The sequence below is a fragment of the Macaca nemestrina genome, chromosome 8, assembly GCF_043159975.1.
Source record: "Macaca nemestrina isolate mMacNem1 chromosome 8, mMacNem.hap1, whole genome shotgun sequence".
Lineage (NCBI taxonomy): Eukaryota > Metazoa > Chordata > Mammalia > Primates > Cercopithecidae > Macaca > Macaca nemestrina.
The window spans coordinates 20,997,427-21,017,052 of NC_092132.1; the positions used below are offsets into that span (position 1 = coordinate 20,997,427).

At 36.6% G+C, this 19,626-nt stretch overlaps 1 protein-coding gene across 2 annotated transcripts in view; it reads left to right on the top strand.

Moving 5' to 3' along the window:
- Window positions 1-16,540, top strand: part of LOC105468478 (transmembrane protein 65) — a 74,438-nt gene extending 57,898 nt beyond the window's left edge. For both annotated transcript variants that reach the window (XM_011718676.2, XM_011718677.3), the window contains one exon: window positions 1,392-16,540. In XM_011718676.2, coding sequence (XP_011716978.2) covers window positions 1,392-1,493 — 102 coding nt within the window. In that variant the 3' untranslated portion in view covers window positions 1,494-16,540. The remainder of the gene's footprint in view (window positions 1-1,391) is intronic.
- The last annotated feature ends 3,086 nt before the right edge of the window (window positions 16,541-19,626 follow it).

The window sequence follows — 19,626 nt, forward strand, 5'->3', positions numbered from 1 at the left end:
CTACTCGGGAGGCTGAGGCAGGAGAATGACATAAACCTGGGAGGCAGAGCTTGCAGTGAGCCAAGATAGCGCCCCTGCACTCCAGCCTGGGCGACAGAGCCAGACTCGTCTCAAAAACAAAAACAAAAACAAAACCCGAAAAACTGTGGGATGTGATAGCTAAACAGACAATGTATAAGAGAAGACATTTCATTCAAGAACAAAGATTACGTAGCTATCATAGTATCTGTAATGTTTGATAGAACTTATTTTGTCTTTACCTGTGTACCTAACTAGAAGTTCCTGGAGGAGAGAGACAGACGACGTAAGATTAGTCCATCTCCATGGTACACTCAAGTAGAGAGTTTGACACATAGTAGCTTCTCTTAATTGAAAAGTATATAAACTTGATAGTCATCATAGGAATGCAAATTTTGAAAACCATTTACAAAAATAAAAATTTTAAATTTTTATAATGATCTGGGTGTGGTGGCTCCCAGAGCCTGTAATCCCATTTGGGAGGCAAAGGTGGGAAGATCTCTTGAAGCCAGGAGTTCAAGATCAGCCTGAGCAACATAGGGAGACCCTAGCTCTACAAAATAATAATAATAATAATAATAATAAAAGTAACAAAATTATTTAGGCATAGTGGCATGTGTCTGTAGTTCTAGTTACTGGGGAGACTAAGTCAGGAGGCTCGCTTGAGCCAAAGAGTTCAGGAAGAGATCAGGAAGATGGCTTGAGCTAAGACTGCAGTGGGCTATGATCATGCCACTGCACTCCATCCTAGGTGACAGAGGGAGACCCTGTCTCTAAAATAAATAAATAAATTAATTAAAATGAAATAAAATTTGTATAATGTAGGTGAGGTTGCAGGAAAATTGGTATGTATGTCTACATTTGTGTATACTGAACTTGGTATGTAAGTATATGCAGCTTTGTCAAGGATGGACAGCATGACAATCCTTCATGAAGATGCACAAATATTAATTCTGTTTGATTTTTAAATAAAACATTGGCGAAGAACTATACACGGAAATGCTCGTTGTTATTTCACTTATAATGTTGGAGAAGTACCAGTGGCTGTTGTGTAGATTTAAGTAGATTTAAGTAGAGATTTAAGTAGAATATGGACCCGTTAATTCAGTTGAACTTTAAGTTTAGCAGTTTGGAAAAGAGTTTGTAAGAAAATGTGTGGCTATGCAGGGGTATGGATTGAGGAAGAAAACAAAGCTATGTTTACGTAATGATTATATCTACATATAAGGTATACACAGGGATAAATATTGAAGAATATATATGAAGGGTAGCAAATCCAAATATATTGAGAAGAGCTGGTGAGATTTTTTTCCTGCCTTCTTGTTATCAGAGATAAAGTAACTTTTTAAAAATGTTCTCTTTTGTTTCCTTAGGGCAAAGCTGTTGGGGTGACTATTGGCTGCATTCTAGGAATGTTTCCTTTAATTTTCTTTGGAGGAGGTGAAGAAGATGAAAAACTGGAAACGAAAAGTTAATCCTCTAAGAATACCTATAAAAAGATGTAAACTAATGTACCTCAGTAATTAAATCTGCTGTCACAACATTTAGGAATTAAGACAGTAACAGTATAGATATGGGATCAAATAATTTAGCATGTATTATGGAAAACACTAACTTATTGTGGCTTGATCTTCTTAGGACATCTTTTTTAAAAAGCTGTTTAGTATCATTTTGTGTAAATTGTTGAAATGCTCTTTCATCAGTAGCAGTCAACATTTTATCTTTTCTTTCTTTTATATTCATAATGTTATTTAAGTGTCATTGATGTACTGTATTGACTTGGGGTTTGCTTATTTGTTACTTAACATGTGTACATGCATGAAAGCATTTTTCGTTGTTCCCTGATAATTACATTTCAACCTGGGGATTTTTCCAAATTACTGAAGATGTTTAATATCAGTTAAAGATTTTTTTACCCTCTTTTTGGGAACATCAATTTTGTACAGTTACACAGTAAACATTTATAATCATATAATTTCAGTCATTTTCTTAACTCGCACATCTATTGAAAATGGATATAGATACAGATTTTAAGTATTGTAAGTATATATTACTTATTTTAATTTTCTGACTTTACTATTTTAAGGGCCAGAGGTTAATCAAAAAGAGGAATTATGTGGTCTCCCTGCTACGTAAAACCATATATACTAACAAGCATACTATTTTTAGTTGATTTTTTTTTAACCTTTAGTTTCTCAGTTTTGAATAATTACATGGTGGATTCCAACTTTTGAGGGGAAGAAGATGAGTATTTTAAAGTCTTTGAAATGGGGATTGTGGAATTAGATTGAACTAAGGGATTTAATATGATGCTTGGAAATTAAGAGGCTAAAGCTTTTTTTGAAAAAAGATAGAAAATAGGAACTGTCAAGAAGGTTTATGGTATAAATGGTGAAGTTGAAGTGATGTTTGAAAGGTTAATGAGATACAAATCGTATTATTTGGTAAGGTTTTTTTTTTTGTTTCCTCCAAAGATGTCATCTTCTCATCTGAATGGAATAAGTCTGAATACTCCGTACTCATACTCCTAATCTCATTATATCTTATTTAGTGAATTTTATTTATGAATAATTTTTTGAAGTGAAAACTAGATATTTAATATTTTGCTTTTTTGCTACATAGTCCACTCAAAAATTACATGAGGAGAAATCCTTTTTCCCTTTGTTTTTCTTTTTTCTTCTTTTGTGGTATTTAAAGCGTATTTTAGGTTGAAGTTACTTATTTATAGTCTTGTATATCTGACTTAAGTATAACCATGTAAGAATTATAAATTTTAGTTTTCTGAACCCTTAAACTTTTTTAGCATGTGGTCTGTTACACATACTAAAAAATTACTCTTACTTGTAACAGCGTAATTAAATACATCATGGAGGAGAGAAACTTAAATTAAAATTAAAATAATATTTTGGCTATTGAAGTTATTTGTGTTGCTAAATAGATGCAGAGGATTTACAGCAATTTTATTTTAAGGTTTTATTTATACATAATTACTTTGAACTCTTCAGAGGAGATATTGTTTCGCAAGGCAATTTGTCATAAATTCTCTCATGCACTTCAGAATGAATAAGTGCCATCCTTTAATCATAGACTTTGAGGGGAGAAAGCATAAAAATGTAGCGTATAATCTAAAACTAAACATATAACATGCACAAATAATATGACATTCTTACTGAATCAAATCATGATTCTAGAACTTGAGATCTTAAATCGAATTTCGGTTTGTATCTTCCATATAATATCCACACACAGATAACCACACAAAAAATCCTTTGTAAAATTTCAGATTGATAGGATTAGAGTGCTTAAATTTTTGGGGGGGAAAGGGTGGGAGGTAAAGTGTAAGTGCTTTCTTTTGTCCCTAACTTGTGTATTGATGGCAGTCCATTCTATTTTCTAAAAATGTATTTTATTGTGGTGCTTAACTTCTTATTAATTAAATCCCAAATCAGAAACCTTGCCTGTGAGTTTAGAAAGGGCTTTTGATTATTGTTTTTTCTTTTTGCTCTTGAAAGTAATCCAGTCCCAGGGAATTATTGGTTTAACTGAACATCTCCAGAATTATTTAAGGTGTCAAATATATATAACCTTTACATTGAAAGATAATTTTAATTTATGGGCATAATAAAAATTTGAATCATTCAGGTAATTAATTTTCAAAAAATGGAGACCATTTGTCTTTAACTGAAGGTATATGTTTTTTAAGATCATAGTCTACACTAGTATGGTGCTTTGCACAAAGTGATTTCTGAAGAATGGTTCTTTTTAAGATAATGACTTCATGTGATCATTGTTTCATGTTACTTGCCACACAGAACTTTAATTCAGGTTGAAACTGGAACTGTTTGTTTCTCATATTAGCTACTTCTCTATTAGGAGCACAAGAACTATAGTTAAATGCAACATGAGCTACTTTAGTACTGTTTGTTTGAAATTTGTGTTGTCCATGTATTATGATTTATTAACTTGTTGATGCATGTAAATTGGGTGCATTTTGTTGCCATGTATGTTAAATGGTGACCAATGTTTTTACAAAGGAATTGAACAAAGAAAAGTATCTTTTAAGAAATTTGGAATGTGGTTTTGATTTTGAAATTTGATTTCTTACTAGAGGACCTTGGTATATTCTATTACTAAAACAAACAGGATTAATGAATACGGATTTGTTATAAGGTGGCAGCAATGTCACTAAGACAGTGAATGGAACAATTTACCACCTCCCTGGAATCTGCACCTGAGATACAACATTACAGAGTGTGAGTGAAGAGTGAGCCCGTAGAAAAGCTTTAGATAGACTCACATAAGTCACACTGATGGGTATTTACAGCAGAGATATCTAAGCTGTTTATGTAATAATGTCTCATTTATGCTTTTTCTCTAGAACATAAATTTTGAAGGTAATGGAAGTTTATCTTTTATACCAAAAGTTTGTATGAGCCATTTTGAAGTAATCTTTCTAATTTTAGAATTATATTTTCTCGCCATCTTAAGACAGTATATTAAATATAATATATAAGCATTATCTTTACGTACATTATTATTGTGTGGTAATGCAGTACCTTGAGAATCTAGTTTTTATAGTTTTCATTTTTCTCCTGATCTTGCTTCTGGCAACTTTTATCTCTCTAATCTGCTTTTTTTTTCTCAGTTGTCTGGACTTAGAAACTAGTTAGCCTATCTTACCATAAATTATTTGTGAAATACTAAAAAATTGGCTTTGGATCCTGACTGAGATGATGATGATGATAGTAGTAGTAATAAGAATAATAGTTCCCTTTTATTAAATGCTTATTCCTTTATGCACTAGTAATTTACACACATGATTGCATTTAATCACCTTAATGACAACATGAAGTTGGGGCTATTACCATTATCATCTCTATTTTCTCATAGCTAAATTGAGGCATGAAGAGAGTTTGCCACCACGAATAAGTGGACTGGAATCCTATTTTGTCCAAGTATGAAGCCTGTCTTCTTAACTGCTGGGTAGTAGGGACATCAGTTGCATGGGCTTTGTAATGTCTGCTCTCTGCCTAGGTTCCTTTTTACCTCCAGGTTCATGGAGTCATTTTCTTATCTATAATTTAAGAGTATTGTGCTTACAATCTCAAGATTCATTTAAGAAATCTTGTGTTCTTTATTGCGTACTATGTGCTAGGAACTGTTCAAGGCACTGAGTGAACAACCAGAACATCTGTACCGAAGCTTATTCTTTTGGGGTGCGGGGGAGGGTAGTAATAGGGGAAGAGAACCCAGAAAAGCAAATACACTTTTTTTTTTTTTTTGAGATGGAGTCTTGCTGTCACCCAGGCTGGAGTACAGTGTTATGATCTTGGCTCACTGCAACCTCTGCTTCCTGTGTTCAAGTGATTCTCCTGCCTCAGCCTCCTGAGTAGCTGGGATTTCAGGCACATGCCACTGAGCCTAATTTGTTTGTATTTTTAATAGAGATGGGGTTTCACCATGTTGGCCAGGCCTCAGACTCCTGACCTCAGGTGATCCACCCGTCTCGGCCTCCCAAAGTGCTGGGATTACGGGCATGAGCCCCTGAACCCAGCCTGCAGATATACACTTAAATATTGTTTATGTCAGATGGTGGTAAGTTCTATAGAGATAAATGAAACAAGATAAAGAGGATAGAAAGTACCAGTGGTCACAAGTGAAGATGGTCAGTGAAGACCTGAAAGAAGCAAAGGCACAAACAGTGCAGATAGTCTGTGAAGAGAAAGTATCATGCTAGGTACTAGAAAGTTAGTGTTAAGAAAATCTCAGATACATTAAATATGTTCCACTTTGGAATGCATTGTAAAATGTTTTCTTTTTGTTTCATATGACTAATGTCTGGATTAAGCCTAAAGAGTAACAGTTAAATATTAAGATTAATACTTCTTGCATGTTTACTGACAGCAGTAGGTGGAAATGGCACAGAAGCATGGGGAAGCAACCCTAGAATTCACAAAAGTCTGTGGATACTCCCATCAGCAAAACATTTATAGTTGACCCTTGAACAATGCAGGGATTAGGGACACCAACCCCTGTGCAGTTGAAAATCTGAATACAACTTTTGACTCTTTCCAAATTTTACTTATAGCCTACTATTGGCTGGAAGCCTTTCTGATAACATAAACAGTAGATTAACACATATTTTGTCTATTACATGTATCATATATTGTATTAAGGTAGAAGAAAGAAAATGCTATTAAAATCATCAGGAAGAGAAAATACATTTACTCTTCATTAAGTGGAAGTGGATCATGATAAAAGTCTTCATCCTCCTTGTCTTCATGTTGAGTAGGCTGAGGTGGAGGAGGAAAAGGAAGGATTGGTCTTGCTCTTAGCGGTAGCAGAGGTGGAAGGGGATGCAGGAAAGGCAGGCACACTAGTTGTAATTATGAAAATGCATTGTAACTTCTGTCTGATGTTTTGCTTTTTTTCATTTCTCTAAAAATGTTTCTAAATGGTACTAATCCTTCTTCCACCATTTGCTTTAGTTTTAGTGCTTGTGTGGTAGAAGGGTCCATGTTGTAAAATCAGTCTTGAATAATCAACACAGATTGTCTAATGTTGATTTGTTTACTGGCACTGCTTCTAAATGTCTTCCTCCTCATTGTGTGGCACTGATTCAGAGGCACTCATCTCCAAAAGCTAAGCTTTTGAATTGCTTAGCTTTTGACTCACTCCAGGATTCAGATCTTGAAACGTTTTACCCTCTACCATTTTATTTATTTATTTGTTATTTATTTATTTATTTATTTATTTAACATATCTACAACCTCTTTCACGATTTTCTTGATTGGCTCTGTTGTAAATTCTGTGAAGTCACACACAACATCTGGTTGTTTTCCTCAGCAGTAACTTATTATTTTGGGCTTGATGGCTTTCATGGCTTCTTCTGTAGTAACAATGGCATCATCAGTGGTGGAATCCTTCCAGACTTTGATGATGTTCTCTTTGTTAGAGTTTTCTTGGATGGCACTGATGGTTCTTTGCATAGAGTACTGTGGGTAATGAGCCGTGAAGGTCCTTATGACCCCCTGGTCTAGAAACTAAATTAAAGACATTATGTTTGGGGGCAAATAGATCACTTCGATGCCTTTAGCATTGAACTCATGCAGTTCTGGGTGGGTGGCCGGGGCATTGTCCAGTATCAAAAGAACTTTAAAAGGCAGTCCTTTACTGGCAAGGTACTTCCTGACTTCAAAGACAAAACATCAATGGAGCCAATCCAGAAAAAGGGTTCTTGTTGTCCAGGCCTTCTTGTTATCCTGCCAGAAGACTGGCAGCCTGTGTTTAACTTTTCCCTTCAAGATTTAAGAGTTAACAGCTTTATAGATAAGTGCAGTCTTGACCATAAACTCAAAAGCATTAGCAAAAACCTATAGCATTAGCCTGTCCCTTTCTGCCTTAAATCCTGGTGCTCACTTCTCTTCTTTACTAATAAATGTACTTTGTGGCATATAGATGTATATTTTTTCCAGAATAGGGCACTTTTGTCTGCCTTAAGAACCTGTTCTGGTAGATATCCTTTCTCCTCAGTGATTTTCTTAATGGCATCTGGGAACTCATCTGCTGCCTCTTGGTCATCAGGAGCTGCCTCTTCTGTTATCTTAACATTTTTAAAGCCAAACGTCTTTCTAATATTATCAAACCATCCTTTGCTGGCATTAAATTCTCTAGATTTAGATCCTTCACCTTCCTTTTGCCTTAAATTGTCATATAATGACCACCTTTTCTCCAGTCATGTTAGAGCCTATAGGTATGTCTTTCTTATAGCAATACTGCGCCCACATAAAAGTTGCATTTTCAATATGAGATAAAAAGGTATATCATAAAAAGTACAAGGTTTGCTGGTATAGATGCAGTAAAGGCTTCATAAATTTTCTTAATTTTATTAACAGTGGTCCTTATGCTAGATTCATTTGTCTTGAAGGATGAGCATCTACAGCTGCAGACCAGTACCCATCAAGCAATTTAACTTTTTCTTGTAATGTCATGACTTTGCTCCTTGGGAGCCCTTCCAGCGTCACCAGTGGGACTAGTGTTGTATGGGTCCCATGGTATTATTGCAAGGTTTATGGTTGTGCTAAACATGATGAAAAATAACTGAGAACCATGAGAGATCACTTTTTACTACGATAAACGATTTACTGGAGAGAGGAACTGCCCATGTGGAGATGATAAACATCACATGGCATTTTAAGTGAATACAGCACTTGAGCTCACAGCAATAGCAACAGGAGGTAGCTCTGAAATTATAGTAGTAGTGCAGTATGTACTATAGTTAATCTTTTTCAGTTGTAATTTAGTACTACATCTTTGTTTGTCTCAACTGTAAATGGCTCCAATGTAGTCTGTGTATGCATAAGTTTTGATAAATTTTAACTTTTTTTTGGTTTTTTTTGAGATGGAGTCTCGCTCTGTTGTCCAGGCTGGAGTGGTACAGTGGCACCATCCCGGCTCACGGCAACCACTGTCTTCCGGGTTCAAGTGATTCTCCTGCCTCAGCCTCCCACGTAGTTGGGATTACAGGCATGCATCACCATGCCCAGCTAAGTTTTGTATTTTTAGTAGAAACGGGGTTTCACTGTGTTGGCCAGGCTGCTCTTGAACTCCTGACCTCAGGTGATCTGCCCGCCTCGGCCTCCCAAAGTGTTGGGATTACAGGCATGAGCCACTGCGCCCAGCCAGTTTTAACTTTTTATAATAGATTTGTATATATTTATGGTAGTAAATGATAAAATAGACTAGTGTCTACATATATTTTATGCATTAATGACACATCATTTTCTTAGTTTTTCAATATTTCTAAGCTACATGGTGCATCTGTAAGTTTTTTAAATTATTGTAAATCTCCAAAAAATTTTTCAATATATTTATCAAGAAAATGCACATAAGCGGACCTATGCAGTTCAAACCCGTGTTCAAGAATCAGCTCTACGACTTCCAGTGTCATTTTGCACCGTTTCTGCAGTTTATCACATTTTGCTTCAGGCAGATTTGGTAAATCTTCAATGATAGTTCTCTAGGCCACTGTTCTGTAACATGAGCAAATGCTTAATGGGAAATACAATATGTATATACATTCCCTGTCTACCAATTATCAAAGAAACAAATACTCCTCAGTTTGACTTGACTTCATAAATAAACTTGTGTTGGGTTAATGGAGTTAATGGTTACTTTACTTTCTGCTGAATCTGTTCTCTAACCTTTTGCCCTAAGGATAATTAATATTAAGTATATTAATCTACAGTTTTTAGAATCTGTCTGCCCCCTTTCTTCTTAACATGATATTGTTTACTGAACTCTGGGCTTAATACTTTTACTGTTCTCATATTTTATAAACAGAACAGTTTTGTGGTTATACTTCAAATTCTTTCAATATCATAAATCAATTATTTTAAACGTTTTGTCCTTAAGATCTTAACATTTAAGAACTTAGCACTCAAGAACTTAATGCTCTGGAAAAATATTGATGTCCCCAAAGGGTGTTTTCTTTTTCTTGCTTTTAAAAAAGTTCGTATAAATTTAAGGGGTACAAGTGCAGTTTTGTTATGTGAGTATATTGCAATAGTGGTGAAGCCCGGGCTTTTAGTGTAACCATTACCTGATTAGTCTACATTGTACTCATCAAGTAATTTCTCATCCCTTATATGCCTGCCTCCCACCATCCCACCCTTCCGAGTCTCCAGTGTTCATTATAGGTGTACACTCTATGTCCGTGTGTACACCTTAGTTAGCTCCCACTTACAAGTGAGGACATACGGTTTTGACTTTCTGTTTCTGAGATGTTTCACTTAAGATAATGACCTCCAGCTCCATCCATGTTGCTGCAAAAGGCATGATTTTATTATCTTTTATGGCTGAATAGTATATCATATATATATATATATAAATGATCACACACACACTACATTTTCTTTATGCCGCTTCAGTTTGTGGACACTTAAGTCAATTCCCTATCTTTGCCATTGTGAATAGTGCTCCAATAGACATAAAAGTGTAGGTCTCTTTTTGATGTAATGATTTATTTTCCTTTGGGTATATACCCGTTACTGGGATTGCTGGATCAGATGGTAGTTCTGTTTTTTTTCCCAATTAACTTTTGTTTATGAAGGTTTATATTGACTATATCAGAAATGAAAACTGACAAATGTTAAAAATATATTTGCTAATCTATTTTAAACCAATTTCATGCTAACATTTTATGATAAGTATTTTTCAAAAATAATTTAGCGAGAAGAGCAGCATTGTTAATAACATTTTGCAAATCTTTTCAATGTCTGGCTTAATAGAAGACAGCTGGATTATCATACCTGTTTCTCCATTCAGTCTGATACGTTGTTTTGTTTGAAGTAAATGAAGAAATTCATCCTCATGCAGGTATTAAGTTGTAGACAGGAGGAATATTTTAATAGCCTAGGGTATAGATTTATTCTTGGACACTATACCAAAACTGAACAAGGGGTAGTAGCTAAAAGATTATTTACAATGTAGAATCTGAAGTCATATAAATGAGGCTTTGCATTGAATTTCATTAGACTCCAGTGGTCTACCTTGCACTTTGAGTGAAACTTTTTCCCACGAATAATTTTGTAAAATCATACATTTGGCCCATGGAAACTATTGATTCACTGAGTTATGCACATCTTCCAAATGTTAATATTTTGCCATATAAAATGTTTAAAAATCATGTTCACTATGACCAGCAATCTCATTTTAAAAAGCCTCTTAAATACTGAAAGGCCATCAAATTCAGATGGCAGATACACATTTTCCAAAATAATTTTCACTTAAAAGCTTAAAATTTATCATTGGCAACAAATACTGTTAGTTTTTCTTGAAGTGACAGTTCACTTTGTTCATGTTTGAGGAAATGTCTGTCAAATACCCACATCTGAATTGCCTCCAGACTCACGACTCAAAACACCCTCACAAGTAGTTTTCCTCAAGACAACCATCATATTTTGGTATCCCCAGAAGTACTTCACATACACTTCTCATTTCTTCATACAGAAAATTTAAAAGACTTAAGAGTAAAGATTTAAAATAAGTAATTTTTACCGCTTTATTAAGGACGTTGGATGAAACCACCCCTTCCCCCAGCCCCCACCTACAGCTGCATGGCAACGAAGAATACAGTGACTACTAGTGCCTCGTTTCAAAGATGCTGGTGCTTTTACCCACAATTGTTTTTGCGCCATTGGTGAATGTGTCACCATAGTTAAAAGGACTTAAAATGTCTTAGTATACTTTGAAAATGTTTTGATTTCACAAACTCCCTACAAAAAATTCAGAAGTCTGCAGACCATACCAACACACTGAGAACTGCTGTCCTGAACTTTCCTAATTTTATGAGGCTTAGTTGCAAGTAACAAAACCCCAAAATAACAGCCACTGAAATAAGATAGAAATGAATCTCCTACGGAAAATTATTGTTGCATGTTGTCCAGGGCTGGTATAAGGGTTTTATGCTCTGGAAAGTGGTGGTCAGAGGCCCAGCTTTTCATCCTTCTGTTTCATCATGTACTGTTTTCACTGTCAACGTTACTTCGTGATCTAAAATGGCTGCTTTAGTCCCAGCCATCTTATCTACCTTCTGCCCAGCGGGGAAGAAACTGAAAAGAAAGAGAAAAAGGCCTTGCGCCAACTTTTTTCGTATTTCAAAAATTTATTTCAAACTGTGCATAATGGAGTAAAAACATAAGTTGAAAATGTACCTGTTATAAGGATATTATATATCCATGTATAGTTCAAATATATACATGGATTCTCGGCAGACTGATTCAAATACTACAGAGCCGAATATTTTAAAATACAATTACAAAAAACAAAGGGGGAAAACTTAAAATACCACAATATATTTACAGAAATATTACAAACCATAGGAAAATATTTCGAAAGCAGTAGTTTCATGTGTTTTTAATCTGAACAAAATGGAAAGTTGGGATTGAACAAAAGCTATTATAAATTACCAACGATGTAAGTTTTGCACTTTTGCCCTTTTAGACGAGACCACAGAGATGGTTTGCCAGTACTTAGTTTTTTCCTTTCGTACAATTTTTAAACAATTAAAATGTCGAAATTTGAATAATTTTCTTCTTTCCAGGTTTGCAATTGTGCTAAATTTCAGCTACAGCATCAAAATGCAGCAAGAAGCTTCTTCTTGAAAAAATACTGGCAAATTCTCAGCTTATAAACAGTAGACATTTTGATTGCCATGTTTATCTCGATAAATACTGGACAAAAGTTCCTTGCAAATATTGAAACATTTTTTCATCGCCTGGAGACTAGCTCTAAATATTATTGGTAAAGACTTGCAAACTTCCTGCAAAGCTCCTACTGTACCACTAGAACTTTTTAAAAAAGTTTTTCGTAACTTTCTTTCCTCCAAATCTGCACAAGATCCATTCCTCCGCCCTCCCTACCCCCCTGTTTTTCTCTGTACAAAAACAGTCCCCCAAAAGGAAGTCCAGGATCCCTCTCATAAAAGTTTTCTTGTCGGCATGGCGGTTTTTGCGTGAGTGTGAATGGGATTGGTGTTCTCTTTGGCAGCTGTCATTTGCTGTGGGTGATGGGATATATATATATATTTTTTAGCGTATCGGGTTTTCTCCATGCTGTTTCTTACTCTCTTCTTTTGCACCCCTCCCATTTCCTTCGTTTTTCTTTGAAAATTTCATACCCCTCCAGTTCGCTGTCCGGCCGTTACATGCGCGAGAGCAGTGTGCCGTTAATGGCAGTGCCGGGCACCGGGCCGCTCCTGTAGTGCTGAGACATGTAAAGTCCGCTGGGGCGGCGGGTTCCGGCACCTCGGCGCCGGGAGGTACGTGCTGATCACATCCCGGAGGTCCCTGGCCTGGCAGGGCGCCCTGGAGTGGGAGGAAGAGGTAACCGCAGCAGGGCTGGAGCTGGCCTGGGACTTGAGCACCGAACCCATGGAGCCAGGAGTGCGCTACTGCGAGTAGGACGTGCTGTAGGTGGGAGAGCCGTTCTTGCAGGTCTGCGAGCTGGTCACGGAGTTGTACTGCGGGGCGCTCACGTCGTAGCGGTGTATGGGCTGTATCTGCGCGGGACCGTCCGCGTGGAGGCCCGGGTGCCACGCGTAACCCAGCTGGTCCTGCATCAGGCTGTAGCTGCCATTGCTCCAGCCGTTCAGGTGCGCGGAACTGTGCATCCGCTGCTTCACGCCCGCGCCCAGACCGGTGCCCACCCCGACCCCGTTGAGCCAACTTTTAGGTTGCCACATGACACATCTTCTCCATCAGATCTATGTCACATGATCACACTGAGCTGAAAGAGAAACTTTAAATGTCTTCATTCTGTGTGTCCAATTGTATACCAAAAACTGGAAGAAGGGAAGGACATCTTGGGGGACAACTGGCTCTCTATCACAATCCACCACTTTGAATACCAAGTATTCATGCCTAATTTTTTTTCCCCAGTGTGGAAGATACCCATCCACAAGAGAGTGGGCTGAAGTTTCCACAAAGTGACTGCATTTACCTCGAAATGTGCCATACTCTCTATAAGGTCTTAAATTAGCTCCTTGCTCTAATCTGTAAATGAAAAGAGTATCTTCCCCTACGTACCCAGAGTGTAGTGACAATTTCCATTCAGAAAGAGGAAGAATGGGCAACACAACTCTCACTAATTCCTAGCAACTATTAAATCCACCACGACTATCCCCCAGCAGAAAAGCTGGATAAAATACGGGTCTCATCTATTTGAAGGCAGTAGAAATCTGCCCAAGCAGGGCTCTGAAGAGGAGTGAACTTTTCTGAGGTGAACTGACCTGTGGCTGCTTTTAGTCTGGGAGCACTTGTCCATTCTGGTTTCAGACAGGAGACTGGTAATTTTGATTTTGTATTTTTTTAAAGTTTGCTTCCAGGGGACGGCAACCAAGAGAGCTTTTGGTAGAGATATGGAACAGCCTCAAACATGGGCAATTTCAACTCAGAAAATTTGCAGTTGTGGTGCTGTTTAGGAGAGAGAACAAAAGTAGGCAGAAAGCTTCATAAAACAAAGATTAAAAATCAGGACTTGCCAGAAGAAGGGATCTGAAGAATATTCTAGGTGATCATTAGAAAACTCTGAGGCTAGGGGCACATCAAAGGTAGAATGAGCCTTATGCCAAGATTTGTAACTCTGCCTTGATTTATCATGATTCTTGGTTGGATTAAGTTCTAGCAGAAGACAGGTTTAACCTCATTGAAGAAAGACATCACCCAAAGCCTGTAACATTAAAACATCTGGAAATCAATGGAAAATTACAAAACATGCCAAAACCACATGGACCACATGATCAAAAACTAAGAGAGAAAACATGACACAAGAAACCAAGCCACAGACGATTCACATATTGGAGTTCACTGGCAAGAACTCTAAGATAACTATGACTAATATGTTTGAGACAATTATGGATAAGATAATAGGCAAAGACTTTTATCAAAAAAGTAATCTATGAAAATCAAATGGACATTCTAGAACTGAATACAGCATCTGGAGTTGAGAACACAGTGGGTGGATGTATTAGTGGATTTGTGTAACAAAAGATAGGATTAGTGAACTACAAGACAGGTCGATAGAAAATAGTACATACTGAAGCATGTATTGGAAGCATGTAAACACAATGCAAAGCCTTTAAAAAGATAATAGGAGCCTTAGAATAGAATGGGGCCAAAGTAACATTTGACCAAGCTCAGAAAACTAAAGCAGAACAAAGAAAAATAGAACCACACTTACGCCCATCAAAGTAAACCAACTAAAAAGTAAAGACAGAAAACATCTTAAAGACAGCCATCTCCCACAGAAACAATGGAAACCAAAAAGACTGGAATAATACTTTTAAAGTGCTTACAGAAAGTAACTGCTGATCTAGAAATTCATACCCAGCAAAAAACATCCTTCAAAAATGAAGGTGAAATGTGGCTGGGTGCAGTGGCTCACACCTGTAATTCCAGCACCATGCCTGGCTAATTTTTTTGATTTTTTAGTAGAAATGAGGGTTGCTCAGGGTGGTCTTGAATTCCTGAGCTAAAAATATCCTCCTGCCTCCCAAAATACTGAGATGACAGCTGTGAGCCACTGTGCCTGTTTTGTTTTTGGTTTGTTTTTTAATTTCACTCTTTTAGTTGATTTTTGTGGGAGCATTGATCTATAGCAAGTTACTACATCAGTAGTTTCCAACCTCGAGATGATTGTGTCCCCTCCCCAGGGGACCTTCGGCAACATCTGGAGAAATTTTTGATTGTCATAGCTTGGGGTCAGCGAAGATACTACTGGCATCTAGTGATTCAAGACAAGGGATACTGGTTAACAACTGTAACAGGATAGCCCTCTATAACAAAGAATTACCTTTCCCCAAATGTCAATAGTACCAAGATTGAGAAATCCTGCATTATAAAGTTTTGGTTTTAGTATTTTTTTTAAAAAGCTCTCTGATTTCAGATATTTTTCTGATTTTACATTTAAAAGACCTTAAATGGTAGAAGTTCAAGCTGATGAACATTGAATTCAATGTAAGTTAATTGAAGAGAATAGCCATTGGATTCTTATGTCACCTTTATTTATCTCTCTAGAGATATATGGAGGATAACTTGGTAGACAAAATACAGTTAGAAGCTGAGAATATTGGTCTCAATTTCAGCTGAGAATTTGGGATGAAACATATATGCTTGGAAGTCATTTATACACAGCTGTTAGTTGAAGCAGTTGCAATATATAGGTCTTCTAATTTGTAAAGCACAAGAGAGCAGGGCCAAGGACAGAACTCTTAAGGGCAGGGGAAGGAGGGAAGATCATTGGTGTTTAAGGACTCCATTCCTCCATATGATCAACTCAATAGATGCAAAAAAAAATAAATAAATTGACAAAATATAACAAAATAAACATCCATACATGATGGAAACTTCCAGCAAACTAGAACTAGAAGGGAACTTTCATAGTCTAATAATGTGCATTTGTGAAAACTTACAGCAAGCATCATACTTAAAGTGAAAGACTGAAGTGCTTTCTCTCTAAGATCAGAAACAAGGCAAGGGTGTATGCTGTTACCACTTCTAGCCAGTGGAATAAGGCTAAATAAATAAATGAGTAATTTCCAGATTAGCAAGGAAGAGATGAAACTGTCTTAATTTGCAGATGACATAATTATCTATGTAGAAAATCCTAATTAATCTACCAAAAAGCTACCAGTACCAGTAAATGTTTCTCAAGGTGGCAGAATATAAGATCAATTTACCAAGATGAATTGTGTATCTATATAGAAGGAGTGAGCAATCAGAAATTGAAATTTCAAAAATAACATCAAAAATAAGATATACTTAAGGATAACCTGCCAAAAGACATGTGAGACCTGTTCACTGAAAGCCAGTAAACATTGCTGGGATAAATAAAATCTAAATAAATGGAGAGACACATTGTATTTATAAATTAGAAGATTAAACATTGTTAAGATATCATTTATTCTCAAATTCGACTATATATATTCAATACAATTTCAATCAAAGTCATCAGATTTTTTAAAGAAATTACCAAATTTATATGAAAATGCAGAGAACCTAGAATAGCCAAAACAATGCTGAAAAAAAGCTAAAGGGAGGATTTACACTACCTGATTTCAAGATCTGTTGAAAAGCTACAGTAATCACAGTAGAAAGAAGGGTAAACAGATATAGACAAATGGAATAAAATTTGTCCAGAAATAGACCTACAGAATTGATTTTTAACAAAAGTGCCAGGGCAATTCAATGGGAAAATGATAATCTTAACAATAAATGGTGCTGGAGCAAATGGATATCCATATAAACAAACAAATATCAACAATGAAAACAAAGAGCGACAACAAAAAACAAATGAACCTCAATCCTTCTTTCATAGCAGTGTTCAAAAAGTATTTCAAGATAAATCATAGTCCTAAATATAAGAGGTAAGGTATAAAACTTCTTGAAGAAAACACAGGAGAAAATCTCAGTGACCTTGGCTTGGCACATGTTTCTTAAACTGGACACAAAAAGCAAGAATTATTAAAGAAAAATAAAATGGACATCATCAAAATAAAAAATGTTTGCCTTTCCAAAGATACTGTTATGAAAATGAAAATATAAACCACAAAATGGGAACAGTAGTTGGAAAACATATATCCAAGAAGAAACTTCTACCTAGAATACATAAAACTCCAATAATAATAAATATTTATAATGATAACTGTAATAATATAAAAAGTATACAGAAGATTTGAAAAGTCACTTCAATAAAGAAGATATATGAATGGCAAATTAGCATATATAAAAAGATGCTCAACATAAGTAGTCATGAAAATACGAATTAAAACCATACCCACTAGAATGGCTAAAACTGAATAGCTAAAATTGAAAAAACTTATACCAAGAATTGACAAAGATGTGGGACAACTGGAACGTATACTGCTGGTAGGGGATGTAAAATGGTAAAACTACTTTGGAAAACAATTTACCAGTTTCATAAAAAGTTAAACATGCACTTATAACTGAGCCATTCCACTTCAAGGTATTTATGCAAGTTATATTTCATAATACTTTGAAATGAAATGAATATATATGTCCACACAAAGACTTGTGCACTAAAGTTCATAGCAACTTTATTGCCCCCTAATAGACTACAAAACCCGAAAGGCCATCAACAGGAATATGGATAAACAAATCATGGTCTATCTATACAACATAATACAAGTTAGCAATAGAAAGAAACTGTTGATACACACAACTTGAATGGATCTAAAACTAATTCTGCTGACAGAAGCCAGACAAAAAGAGTACACATTGTATGGTTCCATGTATATAAAATTCTAGAAAATGCAAACTAGTCTATAGTGCTAGAAAACATATCTAGTTGTCTCAGGATGGTGAAAGAGCAAGGAGGGCATAAAGGCAGGGATTATAAAGGGGCCATAAGGAAAGTTTTGGGGGTGAGGAATGCATTTATTATCTTTTTTTTTTTTTTTTTTGAGACAGAGTCTTGCTCTGTTGCCCACGCTGAAGTACACTGGTGCAATCTCGGCTCATTGTAGCCTTTGCTTCCTGGTTTTAAAGTGATTGTCCTGCCTCAGCATCCTGAGTAGCTGGGAATACAGATGCCTGCCACCAGGTCTGGCTAAGTTTTTTGTACTTTTTAGTAGAGATGGGGTTTCACCATGTTGGCCAGGCTGGTCTGAATGCCTGACCTCAGGTGATCCACCCACCTCGGCCTCCCAAAGTGCTAGGATTACAGGTGTGAGCCACCATGCCTGGCCGCATTTATTTTTATTTATTTATTTATTTTTTTAGAGACTGAGTCTCGCTCTGTCGCCCAGGCTGGAGTGCAGTGGCCTGATTTCGGCTCAGTGCAACCTCTGCCTCCTGGGTTCTAGCAATTCTCGTGCCTCAGCCTCCCGAGTAGCTGGGACTACAGGTGTCTACTACCATGCCCGGCTAAGTTTTTGAATTTTAGTAGAGATGGGGTTTCACTGTATTGCCCAGGCTGATCTCGAACTCCTGAGCTCAGCTAATCCACCCACTTTGGCCTCCCAAAGTGCTAGGATTATAGGCGTGAGCCACTGTGCCCGGCCTTACTGCATTTATTATCTTGATTGTGATAACATTTTCACAGGTGTTTACATATGCCACAACTTGCCAAATTTTAGCAGTTTAAATATTTGCAATTAAACTATATAAAAATACCCCTAAAAAAAAAAAAAAGAAAAAGGAAAAACATTAAAAACCATTACTGCTGTAAGATTTTCTTTATTACCATCACCACACATCCTCTGGGTAGGAAATAATTTCTAACTCTTCTTTATCCCCAAATCACTTTTTACTTTCATTATAGTACTTATCAGATGTCTCAGTTATTCATTATCCCAAAAGTTAGTGACTGAAAACAGTAATTTGCTATTTCTCACATTTTTGTGGGTTGGTTGGGCAATTTCTCTGCTGGTCTAGCCTGAGCTCACTCAGGTGGCTGCAGCCAGCTGGTGAGTTGGCAGAAGCTGGTGGGTTTAAGATGGCTTTGGCATAGATGGCTTGAAGGTGGTGACTCTCACTACGTGGTCTTTCATCATTTTGTAGTCTAAATGAATATATTTTTTCAGTGTCCATAAATAAAGTTTTATTGGAATACAACTGCATCCATTTATTTACTTTTTTAGTGAGATATGATTGTCAGACCAAAAAAAGCTATATATATTCAATGTATACATCTTGATGCATTGGAAGATAAGATTACACCTGTGAAGCCATCACTATATGCAGTGCCCTAAACTTAACCATCACCTCTTAGGGGACTTTTGTATTAGGGTTCTCTATAGGGGCAAAACTTATAGGATATATGTATATATGAAAGGAAGTTTATTAAGGAGAATTGCCTCACATGATCACAAGGTGAAGTCCCACGATAGGCCATTTTGCAAGTTGAGGACCAAGGAAGCCAGTAGTGACTAAGTCTGAGTCCCAAAACCTCAAAAGTAGGGAAGCTGACAGTGCAGCCTTCAGTCTGTGGCTGAAGGCCCGAGAGGCCCTGGCAAACCACTGTTGTAAGTCCAAGAATCCAAAGGCTGAAGAACTTGGAGTCTGATGTTCGGGGGCAGGAAGTATCCAG